The sequence below is a fragment of the Trachurus japonicus genome, chromosome 9 (assembly GCF_045865225.1).
Source record: "Trachurus japonicus isolate A0001 chromosome 9, Traja_1.0".
NCBI classification, from domain to species: domain Eukaryota; kingdom Metazoa; phylum Chordata; class Actinopteri; order Carangiformes; family Carangidae; genus Trachurus; species Trachurus japonicus.
Window position 1 is genome coordinate 2,208,764 of NC_140915.1, and position 16,822 is coordinate 2,225,585.

A 16,822-nucleotide genomic window follows, 5' to 3' on the forward strand; every position below is an offset into this window, starting at 1 on the left:
TTCGTGAAGCGTTTCCACATTTTGATCTGCCGGCCTTGTTGTGGTGCGGTTGTGTGCCTGTTGCATTTGTCTGGAATCACTGGTGTTGCTCGGTAGATTTGTCAAGGCATAGTCCAGGGTGGCGCATTGCCCGTGTCTCGCCTCAGACAGTAGGTGGGTTTGGGCACCTTCACTGCCGTCCAAAAGCAGCGCAGCACACAGCCTTTGCTTCTTCTCATAGTATAAACAAAAATGAGGAACGCTTCACGAATTTGTGAAGCATTCCTCATTTTTGTTTATTTTATGAGAAACGCTTTTTTGGATCCTGATTGTCAAATCAAATCAAAAATCCAAACAGCCACCTTCACTACCGTCCAAAAGAAGCGCAGCGCACGGCCTTTGCTTCTTCGCTCGTAGGGCCTACCAAATAAAGGCCTCCTCCGGGGAGACGGATCCTGATTGTCCTGTGGGGTTACTTTTGGCCACATTCTGGTGAATTTGCTAAGCTTGTAAACAAGTCTGAGAGGGAGGCAGCAGCCAGAGCTGCTCTGATGGAGTCTCTAACTGTACATAATAACAAGATTGAGGCAAATAAACAAAAATGAGGAACGCTTCACAAATTCGTTTCTCATAGTATAAACAAAAATGAGGAACGCTTCACGAATTTGTGAAGCGTTCCTCATTTTTGTTTATTTTATGAGAAACGCTTTTTTGGATCCTGATTGTCAAATCAAATCAAAAACCCAAACAGCCACCTTCACTACCGTCCAAAAGCAGCGCAGCGCACGGCCTTTGCTTCTTCGCTCGTAGGGCCTACCAAATAAAGGCCTCCTCCGGGGAGACGGATCCTGATTGTCCTGTGGGGTTACTTTTGGCCACATTCTGGTGAATTTGCTAAGCTTGTAAACAAGTCTGAGAGGGAGGCAGCAGCCAGAGCTGCTCTGATGGAGTCTCTAACTGTACATAATAACAAGATTGAGGCAAATAAACAAAAATGAGGAACGCTTCACAAATTCGTGAAGCGTTCCTCATTTTTGTTTATACTATGAGAAGAAGCAAAGGCTGTGTGCTGCGCTGCTTTTGGACGGCAGTGAAGGTGCCCAAACCCACCTACTGTCTGAGGCAGGCACACGGGCAATGCGCCACCCTGGACTATGCCTTGACAAATCTACCGAGCAACACCAGTGATTCCAGACAAATGCAACAGGCACACAACCGCACCACAACAAGGCCGGCAGATCAAAATGTGGAAACGCTTCACGAATTTGCGTGTCATCCTTGCGCAGGGGCCATGCTAATCTTCTCTGTATCGATTCCAATTTAGTGTATGCACTTGCCGAAGCAAGCACAATGACTCATGTGTGATGGCCCCCTTTTAATACCCAGTCAGGAGGCCCAACCCCCTGCCACCGGTGCGCCCCCCAGCGCTCCTGGCCTGAATAGACAGGCCTTTTGGCTACAAAAACGTGAGTTTCCATTTTTAATCTACACAAAAAAAGCGTTTCTCATAGTATAAACAAAAATGAGGAACGCTTCACAAATTCGTGAAGCGTTCCTCATTTTTGTTTATACTATGAGAAACGAATTTGTGAAGCGTTCCTCATTTTTGTTTATTTGCCTCAATCTTGTTATTATGTACAGTTAGAGACTCCATCAGAGCAGCTCTGGCTGCTGCCTCCCTCTCAGACTTGTTTGCAAGCTTAGCAAATTCACCAGAATGTGGCCAAAAGTAATGTAGTGTATTATCCACCTGTGCTTTTGCTTTAATATCTTAAATTATTGTATGTTCTTAGTTTTAATATCTTGTTATTATCATTATGTAATCTTCTTTATATGTGTACCTTGTTTGGAAATGAAGGAGTGTCTGGATAGATGCTCTACTTCATGGGTTCCACAATTTGCTTAGTCATCTGACCTAATGGGATACATGTAGGTATGGTCCAAGATGACCTAATGACTCGGATGTCTTCTCTAATGGACAAGAGACATGGGATACAGGATATGGGGTTTTTAGCTAAGCCTAAAAAGCCTAAAAAGCCTAAAGATCAATAGGTTAAGTCAAAGGTCCTTGACCATCTGGTCTCGGGAGGTTTCTCTCTGTCCGGAGAAGGTGGAGTGTTGGAGATAAGCCAACATATAAAAAGGAAGGTTTTTGGGTTGAGAGAGAGAGAGATCTCATATTGGACCAGAGATACTCCAGGATTCGGCATTTTTGTACACGGTTCTTCTTCTTGTTAATAAACTTATTTTTTGAATACAAGCGAAGACGTGTCAGCGGTAATCCCTTCTTTTCATCAACACATCAATATACCACAATTTTGGCGTCACGAACTTGGACGTGTTTGTGGCTCTTCAGTTTTTCTTCAGCTTTAGCCAGCCGGCTCCTGCATCGATCTGGGCTTCTGGAAAGTGTGAGTTCTTCACAATATTATGTGCTGGTCTGTTTGTTGGAGCTGTTGTCTGTTTGCTGTTGGGTCACACCGTTAAAGAATCTTTGTGTGGGTGATTGTTGATGATTGGAAGTTGATTATCGTTCTAAATTTTTCTAAATTTGGGGTCTTTGGTTTTTGTTTGCGTTACAGGCAACGCAAAAAGGGGGAAATAGGGAATTTGGGGTAAAAGGGAAATAGGGATTTGGGGTAAAAGTAACATAGGACATTTGGGGTAAAATGGGTAGGTAAAGAAAAGGGGTAAAAAGGGGATTAAGCAATGGGTAATAATATAAGTTAAGAATTGGTCTTAGTGGGTTTAAAGGAACTGGGGTAAAAGAGGGTTAACTAAAATAAAGGGATTTTTTGAGTAAAAAATTGGTAAAATAAAGGGACATTTTGGGGTAAGGAATAAAGTAAATGGGGGATACTTAAAGAATAAAATAAAGTTAAAAAGAAGTAAAAAAAATTTAGAAAGAAAGAAGCTTTAATATATATGTGATCACTTGTTTTGTGTTAGTTTGTTAAATCCCCATTTGTGTGTGTGTGTGTGAAGACCGGTTTTCTTTTGTGAATAAAGTTTAGAGTAATTGATATGATAGAGTGTATGTTGAATAAGGTATAAGAGTGAATAACGTATAAGAATAAGATGTTTGACTAAGTTATAATATGTTATATTATATATATAATTATATATTCTTTAAGTTTTAACAAATATGAGCCTGAGAAGGATGTTTATGAACCTTTAAAGGACGTTTAATAAGAAATAAACCTTAAGAATCTTCTAAGGGGACTTTGTGATTAACTTGCTATGAGCCTCTATTTAAGGGGACCTTTGGGAAAATAAATCCATAAGAAACTTATGAACCTCGGAAGAGTAACTTTTTGTGTGGTGGAGAATTTTTTGATAAAGCCTGATTAATTTTGGGAAAACACTTATTTAAAGTGAGAATGTTTTTATGAAAATTATAACGTTTTAAAGTTATAATACAGAATTTTTGAAAGAAAGGAAAAACTTGCAGTAGGAATGTGTTTTGTGTATCTAGTGATTCTATAAAACACTGAACTATTTGTCTGTCTTCCCTTCATGGAGCGAGAGTTCAAGGAGGAGACCAGAGTTTAAGAGGTGTGTCTAGAGGCGGACAGAGGACAGCTGGCTTGGATCACAAGGATTGAGGCTTGCAGACGACAGCGCATGCATCTGGATCCAGTGATAAAGGCCAGTGTGATTTTATCCATAGACTCTTTCTGACATTGTTGATGCATATTTAGCTTGATTGATAATAGTACACTCATTTACATTTAGTACACACATCTACAGTACATGCATCATACATATGTTGTAGTTAATTAGAAGGAAGACTTGGCAAAGGACTGATCAATCAATAAAGGTTAATTAATGTTGAGTTGGGGAATTTTATTCTTGCAATTTGATAGATATGATAGATTGTGTGAGGTTGTCATTTTTCTAATATTTCTAAGATTTTGAATTCCTTTGAAGTTATTTGTTTCATCTTTCTTTTGCTGACCTTGGCAATACAGAGGTTATAAATGAATTAATCAATATAAATAAACTAAATAATATTTAATTAGCTAAGTTAAAGTTAAGCACAAGAATAAATGGGAGCCATGGCAATGATAAAATAGATGTAAACAATCCAAAAGTAGTTTCTCCTGTTGAACTAGTGTAGAAGAATAATCCTAAATTATAGGTATCAAAGAGGTGTTAAAGAAAGGGTATAAGAATTTATCTTAAATTGACTATCCATGGTCAGTAGAAGAAACCCTCAATAGAGATATAATTTAAACAATAAAGTTGCTGGTGTTCATATATAAGGTGATCGGAAAATAAAATAATAAAAATCAATAAATAAAACATCAATAAAAGATATTAAAAAATATAAAGAGAAGAGACAAACAGAGCTTGGCATTCTCCAGTTGCTTGAAAAGGAGGGTCAAATATGGAAGATCAGAGTCTTTCATTTTCAAGGAGGCATACCAAGAAAAAACATGTTTCTAGGGAAGAAGAAGATAGACGACAAACTTTAAGTAGGATTGATAAAGGTATAGATCAATGCCTTAAATATTTGGACCAATACACCACACCAAAAGGCCGGAGATTGTTACAGGAACAATTACAGGACTTGCAAATGCAAAAGAAAAAGTTATTGAAAAAAGCCTCCCAAAAATCAGCAAGGAAGGAAGATAAGTTTGATAAGATCTGTCCAGTGGTTATCAGAGGACAAAATCAGGTGTATAAATCTTGGGATGATACAGTTATGCAAGATCTATTTGACCAATTACCCATTCTTCAAGATGGAGCACATCCTTGGATTTTAAAGTTGAAGGAGATTATGGTGGGAACAAAACCTACCATGGGAGACTTTAAGAGACTTCTGGTAAACATTATTGGGGTTCCAGCAATGGAAGAGATTTTACAGAAAGCTGGATATAATCGATATGTGGGGTCTGCTGTGCATGATTTAGAACTGTTTGCATCAAATAAAGGTCGAGTGTATAGAGTGTTAAGAGATACATTTCCTACAGATGTACACCCTGACAACATTCTTATTGAGCCATTAGGACAAGAAGAGAATCCAAGATCTTATGTGTCAAGAGCTCAGAAGGTATGGAGAAATGTCACAGGACGTGATCCAGAGGAGAATCCAATGGAACAATCAATCTTGCGAGCTAAGATTCAGAAGGAGTTGCCTCTGTCAGTGAGGAGTAAGTTAGCAGAAGTGGTTGGTTTAGGGAGCATGATAAAGAGTGTTTATACAGATCACATAGCACACCAAGTAGAGCTGTATAGAAAGAAAGAGCATGAACAGAGGGACCAAGATCAGGAGATCCTTAGACAGTTAAATCAGATTCAACTGAAGAAGGAGAAGAAGCAGGCGGTAGTTATGCAGAACCAGCCTGAGATAAGTCAGCCCATGTCACAGCCACATCTGCAGTCACAGCCAAATCAGTTCCAGGCACCACAGCCTTGTGCAGCGGTACCTTTTGTTTATAGTGCACAGCCGAACTTTAGTCCACAGCAGCAGGCATGGAGAGGAAGAGGTCAAGGAAATGTAGGGAGAGCAAGAGTAAATTTCAATCCAAATTTTCAACAAGTTCCTGAAGTGTGTTATATCTGTGGACTGGTTGGTCATTTTGCTCGTGAGTGTAACAAAGTAGGAGGAGGAAATTTCAGAGGAATCTCAAGAGGAAACTTTAGAGGTCAGCCAATGGCATTCCGGGGACCGGTGAATCCCTTCAGGGGCCCGGAGTCAGGATTCTAGGGCTGCCCAGAAAATCCGAAAGGGAGGTGTCAGCTGGTAGTGTCAGGGCCGGAGCAAGATCCAACAATAATGGTAAAAGTAAATAATCAACCATTAGAAGTAATGGTAGATAGCGGAGCGGCTTTCACCTGCATTCGGCCTGAAGATGCTATACATCTCCCTATGTCTGGTCAATTGATACGGACAATCGGGTTTGAGGGAGTTAAACAGCTGGTACCTCTTACAAAATCAATTGAGCTCTGCTACAAAAATCAAAAAACTACAATACCTATACTGGTATCAGGAGCCTATACCTATCTGTACTTTTGAGAAGAGATGTTTTGTGTTCTGTGATGACACTAGCGTTAAAACCAGTTAATTTGTTCTCCTTTTATGTCTCAACTGTCCATTGCATTGCCTGGCATATTATTAAAACAAGATGTAAACATTTAGGAAGTGCAGGAGAAAATATCAACATCAGGATAAGGACATATTTTGACTTATACTTGTCTGAATGAGGTTAATGTTGCAGTGTTGAACAGCCACTCCTCAACACTCATGTGTTGTATTGTTTTGATTTTTGTTGATAGTAATGAAACCTCGTAGAATTCATAAGTTGTAGTTTAGCATTTATTGACCAAACTGACATGCATCAGATGCTAAAGTAAAGAAAGTAAAATTGCACTGCTTTGGCAGTAACATGTAGTATGAGCAGAAATGTGAAGTCTAAACAGTTGTTTTTTGTCATTCTCCATCTTTTCCTTTATATAGTTAAGAATTATTGTTATTGCCATAGTGTAATAAAATGAAACGTAGGCCTGCATAAGAAATATTTCTTAATATGTTTAAACTCATTGTGTTGGTAAATGTTGATTAGTTGGTTTACTGTTGGGAAAAAAAAAAAGAATATCTTATTCTACAAGTCTCACTCAATTATCCACAAAAGTGGCTTTCTCATAATAAAATGAAATAGGACAGAACATGGCATGGTAAGAAAATTGTGTGTCTCCAGTGTAAGTGTGGGATCCACTACTCACTCAGGTCAACAGCCCAATTTGAGCCAAAGTGTGAGGCTGCTGCCTCTTAAAGTTCCAGTGTAAAATGTATAATTAAATAATACAAGGACAAATTAGAAATTTAGCAAGCTTACTATACTTATTGCAGTAACATACAGTATATTCAAAGAGCTTAATTTACACAGTATGAAATTGTATGGTTACCTTAAAAAGTTGAGATAATTACAAAAAGAAATAAAGAAATAGTTGTGGATAGGTAGAGGTGACACTTAAGATTCTATTGGTCTTTGGAGAATCATGAAGGATTGATAATAGCGCTCTCAGCCCTTTTAGGTCTGACGATTCAAGAAGCACATGGGTTGGCCCATGTTGCAAGGGGGGAGGTTATAGTATGGATTTTATTTGCTTAAATAGACTGATAGGGTTATAACCAGGTGGATGCTCAGTCACTTGTCAAGTTAACCAAGTTTTCGTCAAAATTTTGCAAGGTTTTTGCCACATTTTTGTGAAGAGATGTCATGAGCAGGAGGGGACTTCTGCTTGGATAATGGATGAGAAGTCTGTGGATACAATTGCAAAACTGATTTAGTAAAAATATAGGGATTTATGTGTTTATGTGCATTTGATGTTTGAAATGTATTTGCTGTTGCAAAGATACTGGTTTGTTTTCTCTCTCCCTCCTAGAACATATAGGAGAGAGATCACTGTGAAAGTGCCAGGCTGTTCGGGGACCCAGATGTTCTGAGAAGATTCAGTCATCTAAACATGAAGAATGTGAATGAATTGAAGGGCCCTGAACATTATGGACACTTAAGTATTTTTGACCACATTGAAGATTGACACTGTGGAAGAACTGCAGTATAATTTAATTTGGTGTTTTTATGGAATGCTTTTTGACATTAAAGTGTGATGTCTTTCATGATGATATGTACTCACTATTGAATGTTTTGCTAGTATGTGGATATTGAAGCCTCAGATGTTTTCTTTCCCTTTGACGTCTAGGGAAAGTAATGTTAGGCAGGGACAGGTCCAATGGAGGATCCGATGGGTTGACCAGCCTGAAATTGGATACTGTTTTGATTTTATTTGTCTGAGGTTTTCATATGTATCTACTGAATTGTTTCATTCAAGTTTTAAGAATTTCTTCTTTTCTAATTGGTTTGGAGTGCTAAACAGTGGTTGCCTAAGGCAGAGGGACCGTGAGAGAATTTCCTGTCTTGATTGTTTGATGGAAACTTTAAGGAAGATTGGCTGCCTGGCAGGTTTTCGCTCTCACACTCCACAAATTGTTTTATTGCTAATGATTGTTCTGTTATAAGCATTATATATAAGTATCTGTTAATTTCATTATGATGGTCATTTGACTGTATGTTATCTTTTATGTGTCGAGACTCTACGAGCCTCGAAGGGGGGAAATATGTAGTGTATTATCCACCTGTGCTTTTGCTTTAATATCTTAAATTATTGTATGTTCTTAGTTTTAATATCTTGTTATTATCATTATGTAATCTTCTTTATATGTGTACCTTGTTTGGAAATGAAGGAGTGTCTGGATAGATGCTCTACTTCATGGGTTCCACAATTTGCTTAGTCATCTGACCTAATGGGATACATGTAGGTATGGTCCAAGATGACCTAATGACTCGGATGTCTTCTCTAATGGACAAGAGACATGGGATACAGGATATGGGGTTTTTAGCTAAGCCTAAAAAGCCTAAAAAGCCTAAAGATCAATAGGTTAAGTCAAAGGTCCTTGACCATCTGGTCTCGGGAGGTTTCTCTCTGTCCGGAGAAGGTGGAGTGTTGGAGATAAGCCAACATATAAAAAGGAAGGTTTTTGGGTTGAGAGAGAGAGAGATCTCATATTGGACCAGAGATACTCCAGGATTCGGCATTTTTGTACACGGTTCTTCTTCTTGTTAATAAACTTATTTTTTGAATACAAGCGAAGACGTGTCAGCGGTAATCCCTTCTTTTCATCAACACATCAATATACCACAGTAACCCCACAGGACAATCAGGATCCGTCTCCCCGGAGGAGGCCTTTATTTGGTAGGCCCTACGAGCGAAGAAGCAAAGGCCGTGCGCTGCGCTGCTTTTGGACGGTAGTGAAGGTGGCTGTTTGGGTTTTTGATTTGATTTGACAATCAGGATCCAAAAAAGCGTTTCTCATAAAATAAACAAAAATGAGGAACGCTTCAGAAATTCGTGAAGCGTTCCTCATTTTTGTTTATACTATGAGAAGAAGCAAAGGCTGTGTGCTGCGCTGCTTTTGGACGGCAGTGAAGGTGCCCAAACCCACCTACTGTCTGAGGCAGGCACACGGGCAATGCGCCACCCTGGACTATGCCTTGACAAATCTACCGAGCAACACCAGTGATTCCAGACAAATGCAACAGGCACACAACCGCACCACAACAAGGCCGGCAGATCAAAATGTGGAAACGCTTCACGAATTTGCGTGTCATCCTTGCGCCTCGGGGACAGCCATCTTCTCCCCCTGCAGACAGATGGGGTGTGCTCCCATTGGTCGACACCACACGCCTCTATTGGCTACTACACATGCGCAGCTCCACATACACAATGCATGGGGGGACAAATGAGAAGCTCTCTCATTGGCCCAAACACATGTACCGCGGCTCCGCCCCCCTGCACTGACAGACCCAGGTAGACGAAGAGTGATAGCCGCCATCACTCCCAGCTTCACCCCCTACGGAGAGTGACGAGATACGGAGCGAGCGAGCGAGAGAGCTAGCGAACGAACGAACGAACGAACGAACGAAGTAAGTACTTTAAAAAATATATTTATATATATGTATTTCAAGTGTTTTTCTCCGGTTAACGAGCCGGTTAACGAGCCACCGTAACAGCGGTCGTGTGGCCGCTTGTTAGCCGGGCGATACGGCTCCGTATGCGGCTGCCCGGCGGCTGGCTGCCCGCCGGCCGGCCGGTCAGGTCTAAATTCACGGTCATAGTCAAAAAATATCTGAATCATGTGTGTTGGAATAATATGCAGATTGTGCTTTTTATCATGTTCAACACTTCGGCGACAGTTTTGACAAAGTTAAGTTATGTTTTAGCTAGTTAACCGACCGTTATCATATTTTCCCTCCTCAATTAATTTATTCCCTCCATTACTTTTTCTTTTTTCCCTCCGTTTCAACCCAGCGCATTGCACAGTATATCGTGAGCTTTGAATTATACGTTTTTATCGGTATTTTATTTTATTATCTGCCTTATTCCAGTAATGTCGACGTTACTGCATGTTAGGTAACGTAACGTTATGTCACTGTGTTGCTCACTCGTCTGGTTTCTTCTGGTTTTCAAATCTCATCTAAGGTCAGTGTGGAGATATAACGTTAACCTTATGCCCATGATATATTATTATTATTATATATATTATATCTGGCTGGATTTGATCATTTTAACGTTGCTTCTGTAGTGATGCGTTCATGTTTCATATTCATATTTCTGTACAGTAAAATATTATAGCTGGTTGACACTCACATGTGAACGACTTAGTGTCCCAGCAGTAGCTATGTGTTCATGAGAGGCTGATTAAAGACAGGCTGTAATCAGTGGGGTTAAATAAGTCAGCAGCGACATATTTATGATAAACATCTGTCATAGCAATGAGATTTGTCATTTGTCAACCCTTTCTGTGCTATTTGTGTCTGTAAAAATAGGTACAACAACAATACTATACACTAAAACCTATGAACTAATAAACCCATGCATCATGTACTGTATATCTGCATCATATATTGGTCACCTCATCTCATGTTGTTTTTATGCTCTCACTCTTTTTCAGAATGGATTACCGTCCTGTTTTCAGGTCCAGCCCACCACCTCGGAGCTTACCCTCCAGCCTTCACCTGAGGCAGCCAGGCTGGCCCAGGCCTACCGGCAGACGTCAGCCTCGGCAGGCCCGGTGAAGAAGCCCGAGGTGGTGGCGGCCGAGGCCAGGGCCAGAGTGGTGGAGGCAGGCGGGGACCCCCGGTGCCCCAATCTGGTGCTCTGTGAGAGCGAGCTCCAGTTTGGCCAGTACCGGGGGCAGACTTTCAGGTGGCTCCTGGCCAACGACGTGGGCTATGCAGCTGCCGTCGTGGCCTCCCACCTGAAAGAGAGGGAGGGCGGTGACAAGTCACAGTCGCCCCTCGCCGTACAGAAGGACGCCCTCACCACCTATGTCCGCCTGTTCCCCGAGGTGAGAATTTCATTGTAGCTGTTTCTAACTGTCCAGCTGCCGGGCGGCTTGAGTTTCCCTCCTGGGGGGGTGGGTAAAGTATTGTTGTATTTCTACTCTACAGGTGGTGGCGGTGGTTCAGCGGACCCGGATGCGTGAGGGGTCTCTGTCGGTGAGGGGCATGGACAGTCAGCTGGTGGGGTTCGGGGTTCACGCCAACCGAACCTACCAGTCCCTCTACGAGGCTGCCAGCAAGGAGAGTCGAACGTGAGTATCCCAGTGTGTGTGTGTGTGTGTGTGTGTGTGTGTTGATCAGTCCGCTGACTCTGTCCTGTTGCCCCCGTGTGTCTCTGTAGCTATGTGGAGTGGATGAGGGGCCGCATCACCAAGCCTGGGTCCAAGTTCCACAGCCTGCAGGCGTATGTGCTGGGCCGGGACCGAGAGGCCAGAGGTGGTGCTGCCCTCCCCCCGGCCCAGCCTGGAGCACCTCCGTCTGCAGGCTCTGGTAAGGTCACACCACGAAGCCAGGAAGTCACTTCACGATTGACAGACATATTTGCATCTAATTATTTCACACACACATACACACAGGTGCTGGAGCAGCGGGCCCAGAGCTGACGGATGCAGAGCTCCTCACTGCAGCCATGGAGGTCGACTCTCAGCGTGAGCGTGCACACACACACACACACACACACACACACACACACACACACACACACACGCCTCGATTGCCTCCGTATTATCCTCGTCTGAAGCGTTTCTCATAAAATAAACAAAAATGAGGAACACTTCACGAATTTGTGAAGCGTTCCTCATTTTTGTTTATTTGCCTCAATCTTGTTATAGAGAGCCTAAGCGGAAGCAGGAAGTAACGGTCACCATGGGAACTCAACTCTGAAAAACTCGCCATTCAAATGAACGGGACTGAAAGTTTTATTTCGTGATCCGTTTGAATTGAGCCATGAGAAAAAAATCTGTCCTCTACCTGTTGTCAGAAAAGGAGAGATGTGTCAGTCAAAGCAACAAATGTGATTGTGTTTGACAGTGAGCAGCAGTAGCAGGGACGCCCCACCAGCAGCCCTCCCTCCTCCCCAGCCTGTCTCCCCCCAGATGGGATCCAGCCCAGCCGCCGCCCCTGGAGCCCGTCCGGCCCCTGGAGCCCGTCCGGCCCCTGGAGCCCCCGCTGCAGCCCCTGGAGCCCGTCCAGCCGCCGCCGCAGCCCCTGGAGCCCCCGCTGCAGCCCCTGGAGCCCGTCCAGCCGCCGCCGCAGCCCCTGGAGCCGCCGCCGCAGCCCCTGGAGCCCTGGGACCCCCTGCTGCCGCCGTCGGCCCGCCTTTGACCTCTGGCGCTGAGGTAAGAACCATACATACAACCTGTGTGAGGAAATGTTTGTCTGTGTGGAATTGCAACTGAATCTTTGTACTTATTGAGACGTTTTGATGGTTGCAGCTTCTGCCTCGCGGCTGGAGGCAGACGCTCCCGGAGGAGCAGCAAGGCTGGGTAGGCAAGGCTCTCTTCACCAGAGGCGCTGGTGGGAAGTCTGTTCTCACCAGTGAGCTCCGCCTCTGGTGGTTCCCCCCTGGAGAGCGACCCTTGTACACCCAGCCGCCCGAGTCACACCACGCCTTCTTCCAGAGCCGGTTTTGTCTTTGGATGCCCTACAAGATGTGGGCATACAGGCTTGTGTGTCCCTCTTGTAGGCACCAGCTGACCGGCTCTGGCCTCTACAAGACCGTCCGGAGGGTCTTGGACACGAGGGGATGGTACTTCATGGGCACGGAGTACCTCGAGTGCACCTCGTGTCAGAGGAAGTTGTCGGCGTGGTCGCACCACATCCTGGAACAGCTGGACCTGTCGCACCAGGAGCAATTTCCAGCTGTTCTCACGTACAGGTAAGCAGCACCGGTTTTACTGCGTGCGCATGCACACACAGACTCAAACACACACATGAGCTTTAATCTGTTCTGACTCACACTTCCTCTCATCCGCCTGCTGTCCTGCTCTTCTCTGTCGTCCTCTTCCTCAGGTTGTCGTGCGATAAAACTGTGATCGGGCAGATGAGGGAGCGCACTCTGGGGAACAGTGCCTCCCGCCTCCACACTACTCTGGTGGAGGATCACACCAGAGAGTGGATGTTGCGGTCGATGAGATACCTCTCCGTTCTTCGCAAGCTTCGGGTTCCGGGTGTGGCGGCGCCTCAGCGGGGGGTGGAACTCCCGATGATGCCCCCGGTTCCCCGTCCGGCCTGGCTTTTGTCTGTCTACGTCAGGGACGCCTGCACGCGCCTGCAGGAGACAAAGGCCAGAGTCACATCCATCTTCGGGTCCATTCTGAAGATGGACTCGACCAAGAAGGTGAGCTGTGGTCTGTGTTTTTGCAGCTTGTGTGTGTGTGTGTGTGTGTTTTCCCTCCTCACTGCAGGTGCTGTGAGTGGCTCATCACATCCGGGCCCTGTGAGCTGAGGCTACTAATTTGGTTTGATGTGATTGAATAACTTATTTTGGACAGATGTCTGGTGTTTTCTCCCTTTTTTTGTGACGCTCTGAGCCAGTTCTAACAGTCTTCTCTTGTCCTCTCTCTCTGTCTCTCTCTCTGTCTCTCTCTCTCTCTCTCTCTCTCTCTCTCTCTGTCCTCCTGTGCAGATGACGAAGAAGCTTGCAGGTAGCGCTGCCGGTACGGCCGCCTGGGTGACCAACGTCGGGAATGAGCACGGACAGGTGTTAATGTCCGTGCTCACTGACTCCGAGGGAGACGGACTGTTGCCCATGGCGGCCGGGTTAATGCAGCGCTACCGAGAAGCCGGAAAGGCCCCTCCTCAGGTCTTGTACGTGGACCGGGACTGCTGCGCCGCCCACGGGCAGAGCAAGGTAACTCTTATGACGAGCTCTGGTTGCTCAAGTGTAGATGTTTAAATATCAGTGTCAATGAGATTAATGCAATTGCACACTGTCTCTTATTAAACCAATAAACTAAACTAAACTGTGTTGTTTCCAGGTCTCTGCCATGTTCGTGGAGTGGCAGGAGCTGGTGGTGCGGCTGGATGTGTGGCACCTGATGCGACGCTTCGCTCGGGGTGTCACCACCGATGCCCACCAGCTCTACGGCCTCTTCATGGCGCGCCTGTCTCTCGCCATCTTTGAGTGGGACAAAGATGACGTGGCGCGCCTGATGGAGGCCAAGCAGTCCGAGGAGGGGAGGGACGCCCATGTCAAGCTGACGGGCAGGGAGATGGCTCGTCACTGCCGCCGTCGCACCAGAGGGGCCCAGGACACCGAGCGGCTCCTCCAGGAAGTCCTGGACCACTTCCGGGACGCGACGGACACGTTGGGCGTCCCGCTCATCGACCGCGACAGAATGGAGGTTATCTGGCAGACGCAGCGTCATCACCTGCCCTGTATCCAGGACCCAGCGGGGGTGGAGCTCTACACTAAGACGGGGGAGGTGACCAGGGGAGGCATCATTCTCCCCGTCTTCCGCTGCGCCAGGGGCTCCACCTCGCTGGAGTCATTCCACCTGCACCTGTGCCGCTTCATCCCAGGTGAGAATCACACCTTTTACTGATGTTGTTTTTTTCTGTGGTCATTTAGCAGCTCACAGTGCCTGAACTCCTCTCTCTCTCTCTCTCTCTCTCTCTCTCTCTCTCTCTCGTGTGTGTGCATCACAGGTACATCTGCGAATGCGCTCCATTTCCAGGTGTACCTGCTGGAGGGCCTGGTCAGGTGGAATGAAAACAGGGGCAGGTCTGCAGTGGAGGGTGCAGACAGATCGACGCTGCTCTGCCACAGTGCCCGCCTGCAGCACGGTTTCAACCAGCTTACCCAAGAGCTCATGGGTCTGACGCTGGTTGAGACATACACCAAGCCCAGCGAGTACACAGGTGAGCTGAGGGGGAGGAGCTGGGGGGCAGGTGCACCTGCAGGCGGGCAGGCCCAACTCTTCACATCCGTCTCTGTCTCTTTTGTTCAGGAGAACTCATCGGGGTGGAGTATCTGTACTCGCAGACGGGCCTCGTGCTGCAGGAAGATCCTGGGGATCCCGACGCTCCGGATGGGACGGACGAGGGCGAAGATGTGTGGGAGGAGGACCAGCTCGAGGCAGTGGACGAGGGATTTGGGGAGGGGGACCTGGCCTCCGACCAGGTGCTGCAAGAGCTGCTGTTCCCGCAGCAGCCTCAGCCCCCGCAGCAGCCCCAGCAGCCTCAGCCTCAGCCTCAGCCACAGCCTCAGCCACAGCCTCAGCCTCAGCCTCAGCCCAGCCAGGCCTCGTCGTCCCAGTCGGACCCCAGGGAGGAGCCGATGGAGGAGGAGGAGGAAGCCGTAAGTATTTTTTCAGTGCAAGTGTAGTGTCTGTGTGTGTGTGTGTGTGTGTGTGTTAGTTAACACTTTTGTCTCTCTCCCAGGATGTCATAGGACCAGACGGGTACGGAGGGTACCAGCACACCGTCCGTCTGGCCCAGGCCCTCGTGAAGCTGCGTCACCAGGCCTACGTGACGCAGCTTCAAGTGAGGGAGATAGCCGCCCTGTGGACAAAGCTGTCTGACAGGGACAAGGCGGCTGTCTCCTTCCCCCCGCGCCACCAGGGACGCCTGCTGCAGGGCCGCTTTAAGAACAGGCGGCCCCACATGGCAGCCATGGGGCAAGAGAGCGCGTCCCGGTGAGTGGAGCGTTGCTGCCTGGCCATGTCTCTCTCTCACTCACTAATTGATGTTACATGTCTCTGATTGAAGAGCACTGTGTGATTTCTTTTATGGTTTTATTCTGTAACACAAGCATAGACGGAACATCAGATGATTAACAACAACAACAACACTAACAGTTACAAACGCTACATTCTTACGCACTCTACGTCAACCACCGATATCCGTTCATTCCACACACACACACACTAGCACAGGCAGACATGAGAGGAAAACAATTACAAACTGGGAGGTGTGTGTATGTCGTGTTCATGTGTAGTTTATATGTGGCCATCTTCATAATGCCACATTGACAGCTAATGGACAGAGCCTCACTCTCTCCCCCTCCCCCTCTCTCTGTGTGCAGTTTGTTTTCTGGGTAAAGGCGCGGGGGCGGCACAGTCCCCCAGACGCCACCAGGCTGATGGAAGCCATCTTCCTGGGGCTGTGGCCGGATCCACAGCGAGGGCCGCAGCATCGCGGGGTCCACCTGAGTCGCTGGTCGGCTGTCAGGAGGGACTACAGTCTCATCAGAGACAACATCTACAACTGCCGACACCTCCTGGCAGCCGCGCCCATCCAGCTCTTTGAGATCAACCAGCGGACCCTCCTGCAGTGGTAAGAGCCGTGTGTTTTGACACCAACACTCTGACGGTCCCACGGACGAGCAGCGTGTCCACAGTCTGATATCTGTCATGTGTTTCCATCAGGCACACGAAGAGGAGCAAGGCACTGGCGACCTCCGAGGTGGCCGCAGCTCTGCCACCGGTCACGGCCGAGGTCACGGCGGTGGAGCCCCTCCAGCCAGCCCGGGCTCTGCAGCAGGGACCGGCGCAGCCCGCCAACCCCCTGCAGCACCACCTGCCGCCGGACGCCTCTGGCATGGCCGTGACCCGCCGCGGCCCCCTGGCCCCCGCCCTTCATCGGCTCCTCTCGTCCCCCGGTGCCACTGCAGCTTCCTCCTCCACATCCTCCTCGGCTCCAACGGGTGCAGCCGCTGCCTCCGCTGAACCCTCCCTTGCCTCCACCTCCACCACCAGCGCTCCAGCCCCCGCTGCCGCTGCCGCCGCCGCCGCCGCCGCCACCACCGCCACTGCCGCTGCAGGTGCGCCTCCCACCACCGCCACAGGTGCGCCTCCCACCGCCACCACCAGCAGCTGGGAGGCGAGGCTGGAAGAGGAGCGGCAGCGGAGGAACGCAGGACTTGCTGCTCATTTCCAAAAGGTGAAGGAGAAAAGGACATTCTCCACCTTCAACTGCCGGCTCTGTGGCCA

The 16,822-nt window shown here is 47.0% G+C and overlaps 2 protein-coding genes, 1 long non-coding RNA gene and 1 other non-coding gene across 4 annotated transcripts; 3 read left to right on the forward strand and 1 right to left on the reverse strand.

Annotated features, from left to right (window-relative positions):
• Positions 1-1,220: 1,220 nt before the first annotated feature.
• LOC146980492 (U6 spliceosomal RNA) lies at positions 1,221-1,328 on the reverse strand. Its single transcript, XR_015036748.1, has one exon. It is a non-coding gene; the product is annotated as a U6 spliceosomal RNA (small nuclear RNA).
• Positions 1,329-4,369: 3,041 nt separating this feature from the next.
• LOC146980493 (uncharacterized) lies at positions 4,370-5,692 on the forward strand. Its single transcript, XM_085787968.1, has one exon. It carries the CDS (start codon positions 4,370-4,372, stop codon positions 5,690-5,692), a length of 1,323 nt encoding a protein of 440 aa, XP_085644094.1.
• Positions 5,693-11,246: 5,554 nt separating this feature from the next.
• Positions 11,247-11,983, forward strand: LOC146980494 (uncharacterized). The gene is made up of 3 exons (XR_015036625.1): positions 11,247-11,378; positions 11,465-11,536; positions 11,919-11,983. It is a non-coding gene; the product is annotated as an uncharacterized LOC146980494 (long non-coding RNA).
• Positions 11,984-15,530, forward strand: LOC146980495 (uncharacterized). The gene is made up of 9 exons (XM_085787969.1): positions 11,984-12,226; positions 12,323-12,468; positions 12,574-12,765; positions 12,900-13,227; positions 13,516-13,740; positions 13,868-14,411; positions 14,538-14,935; positions 15,040-15,189; positions 15,273-15,530. The coding sequence occupies exons 1-9, from the start codon at positions 11,984-11,986 to the stop codon at positions 15,528-15,530; spliced, it is 2,484 nt and encodes an 827-aa protein (XP_085644095.1).
• The last annotated feature ends 1,292 nt before the right edge of the window (positions 15,531-16,822 follow it).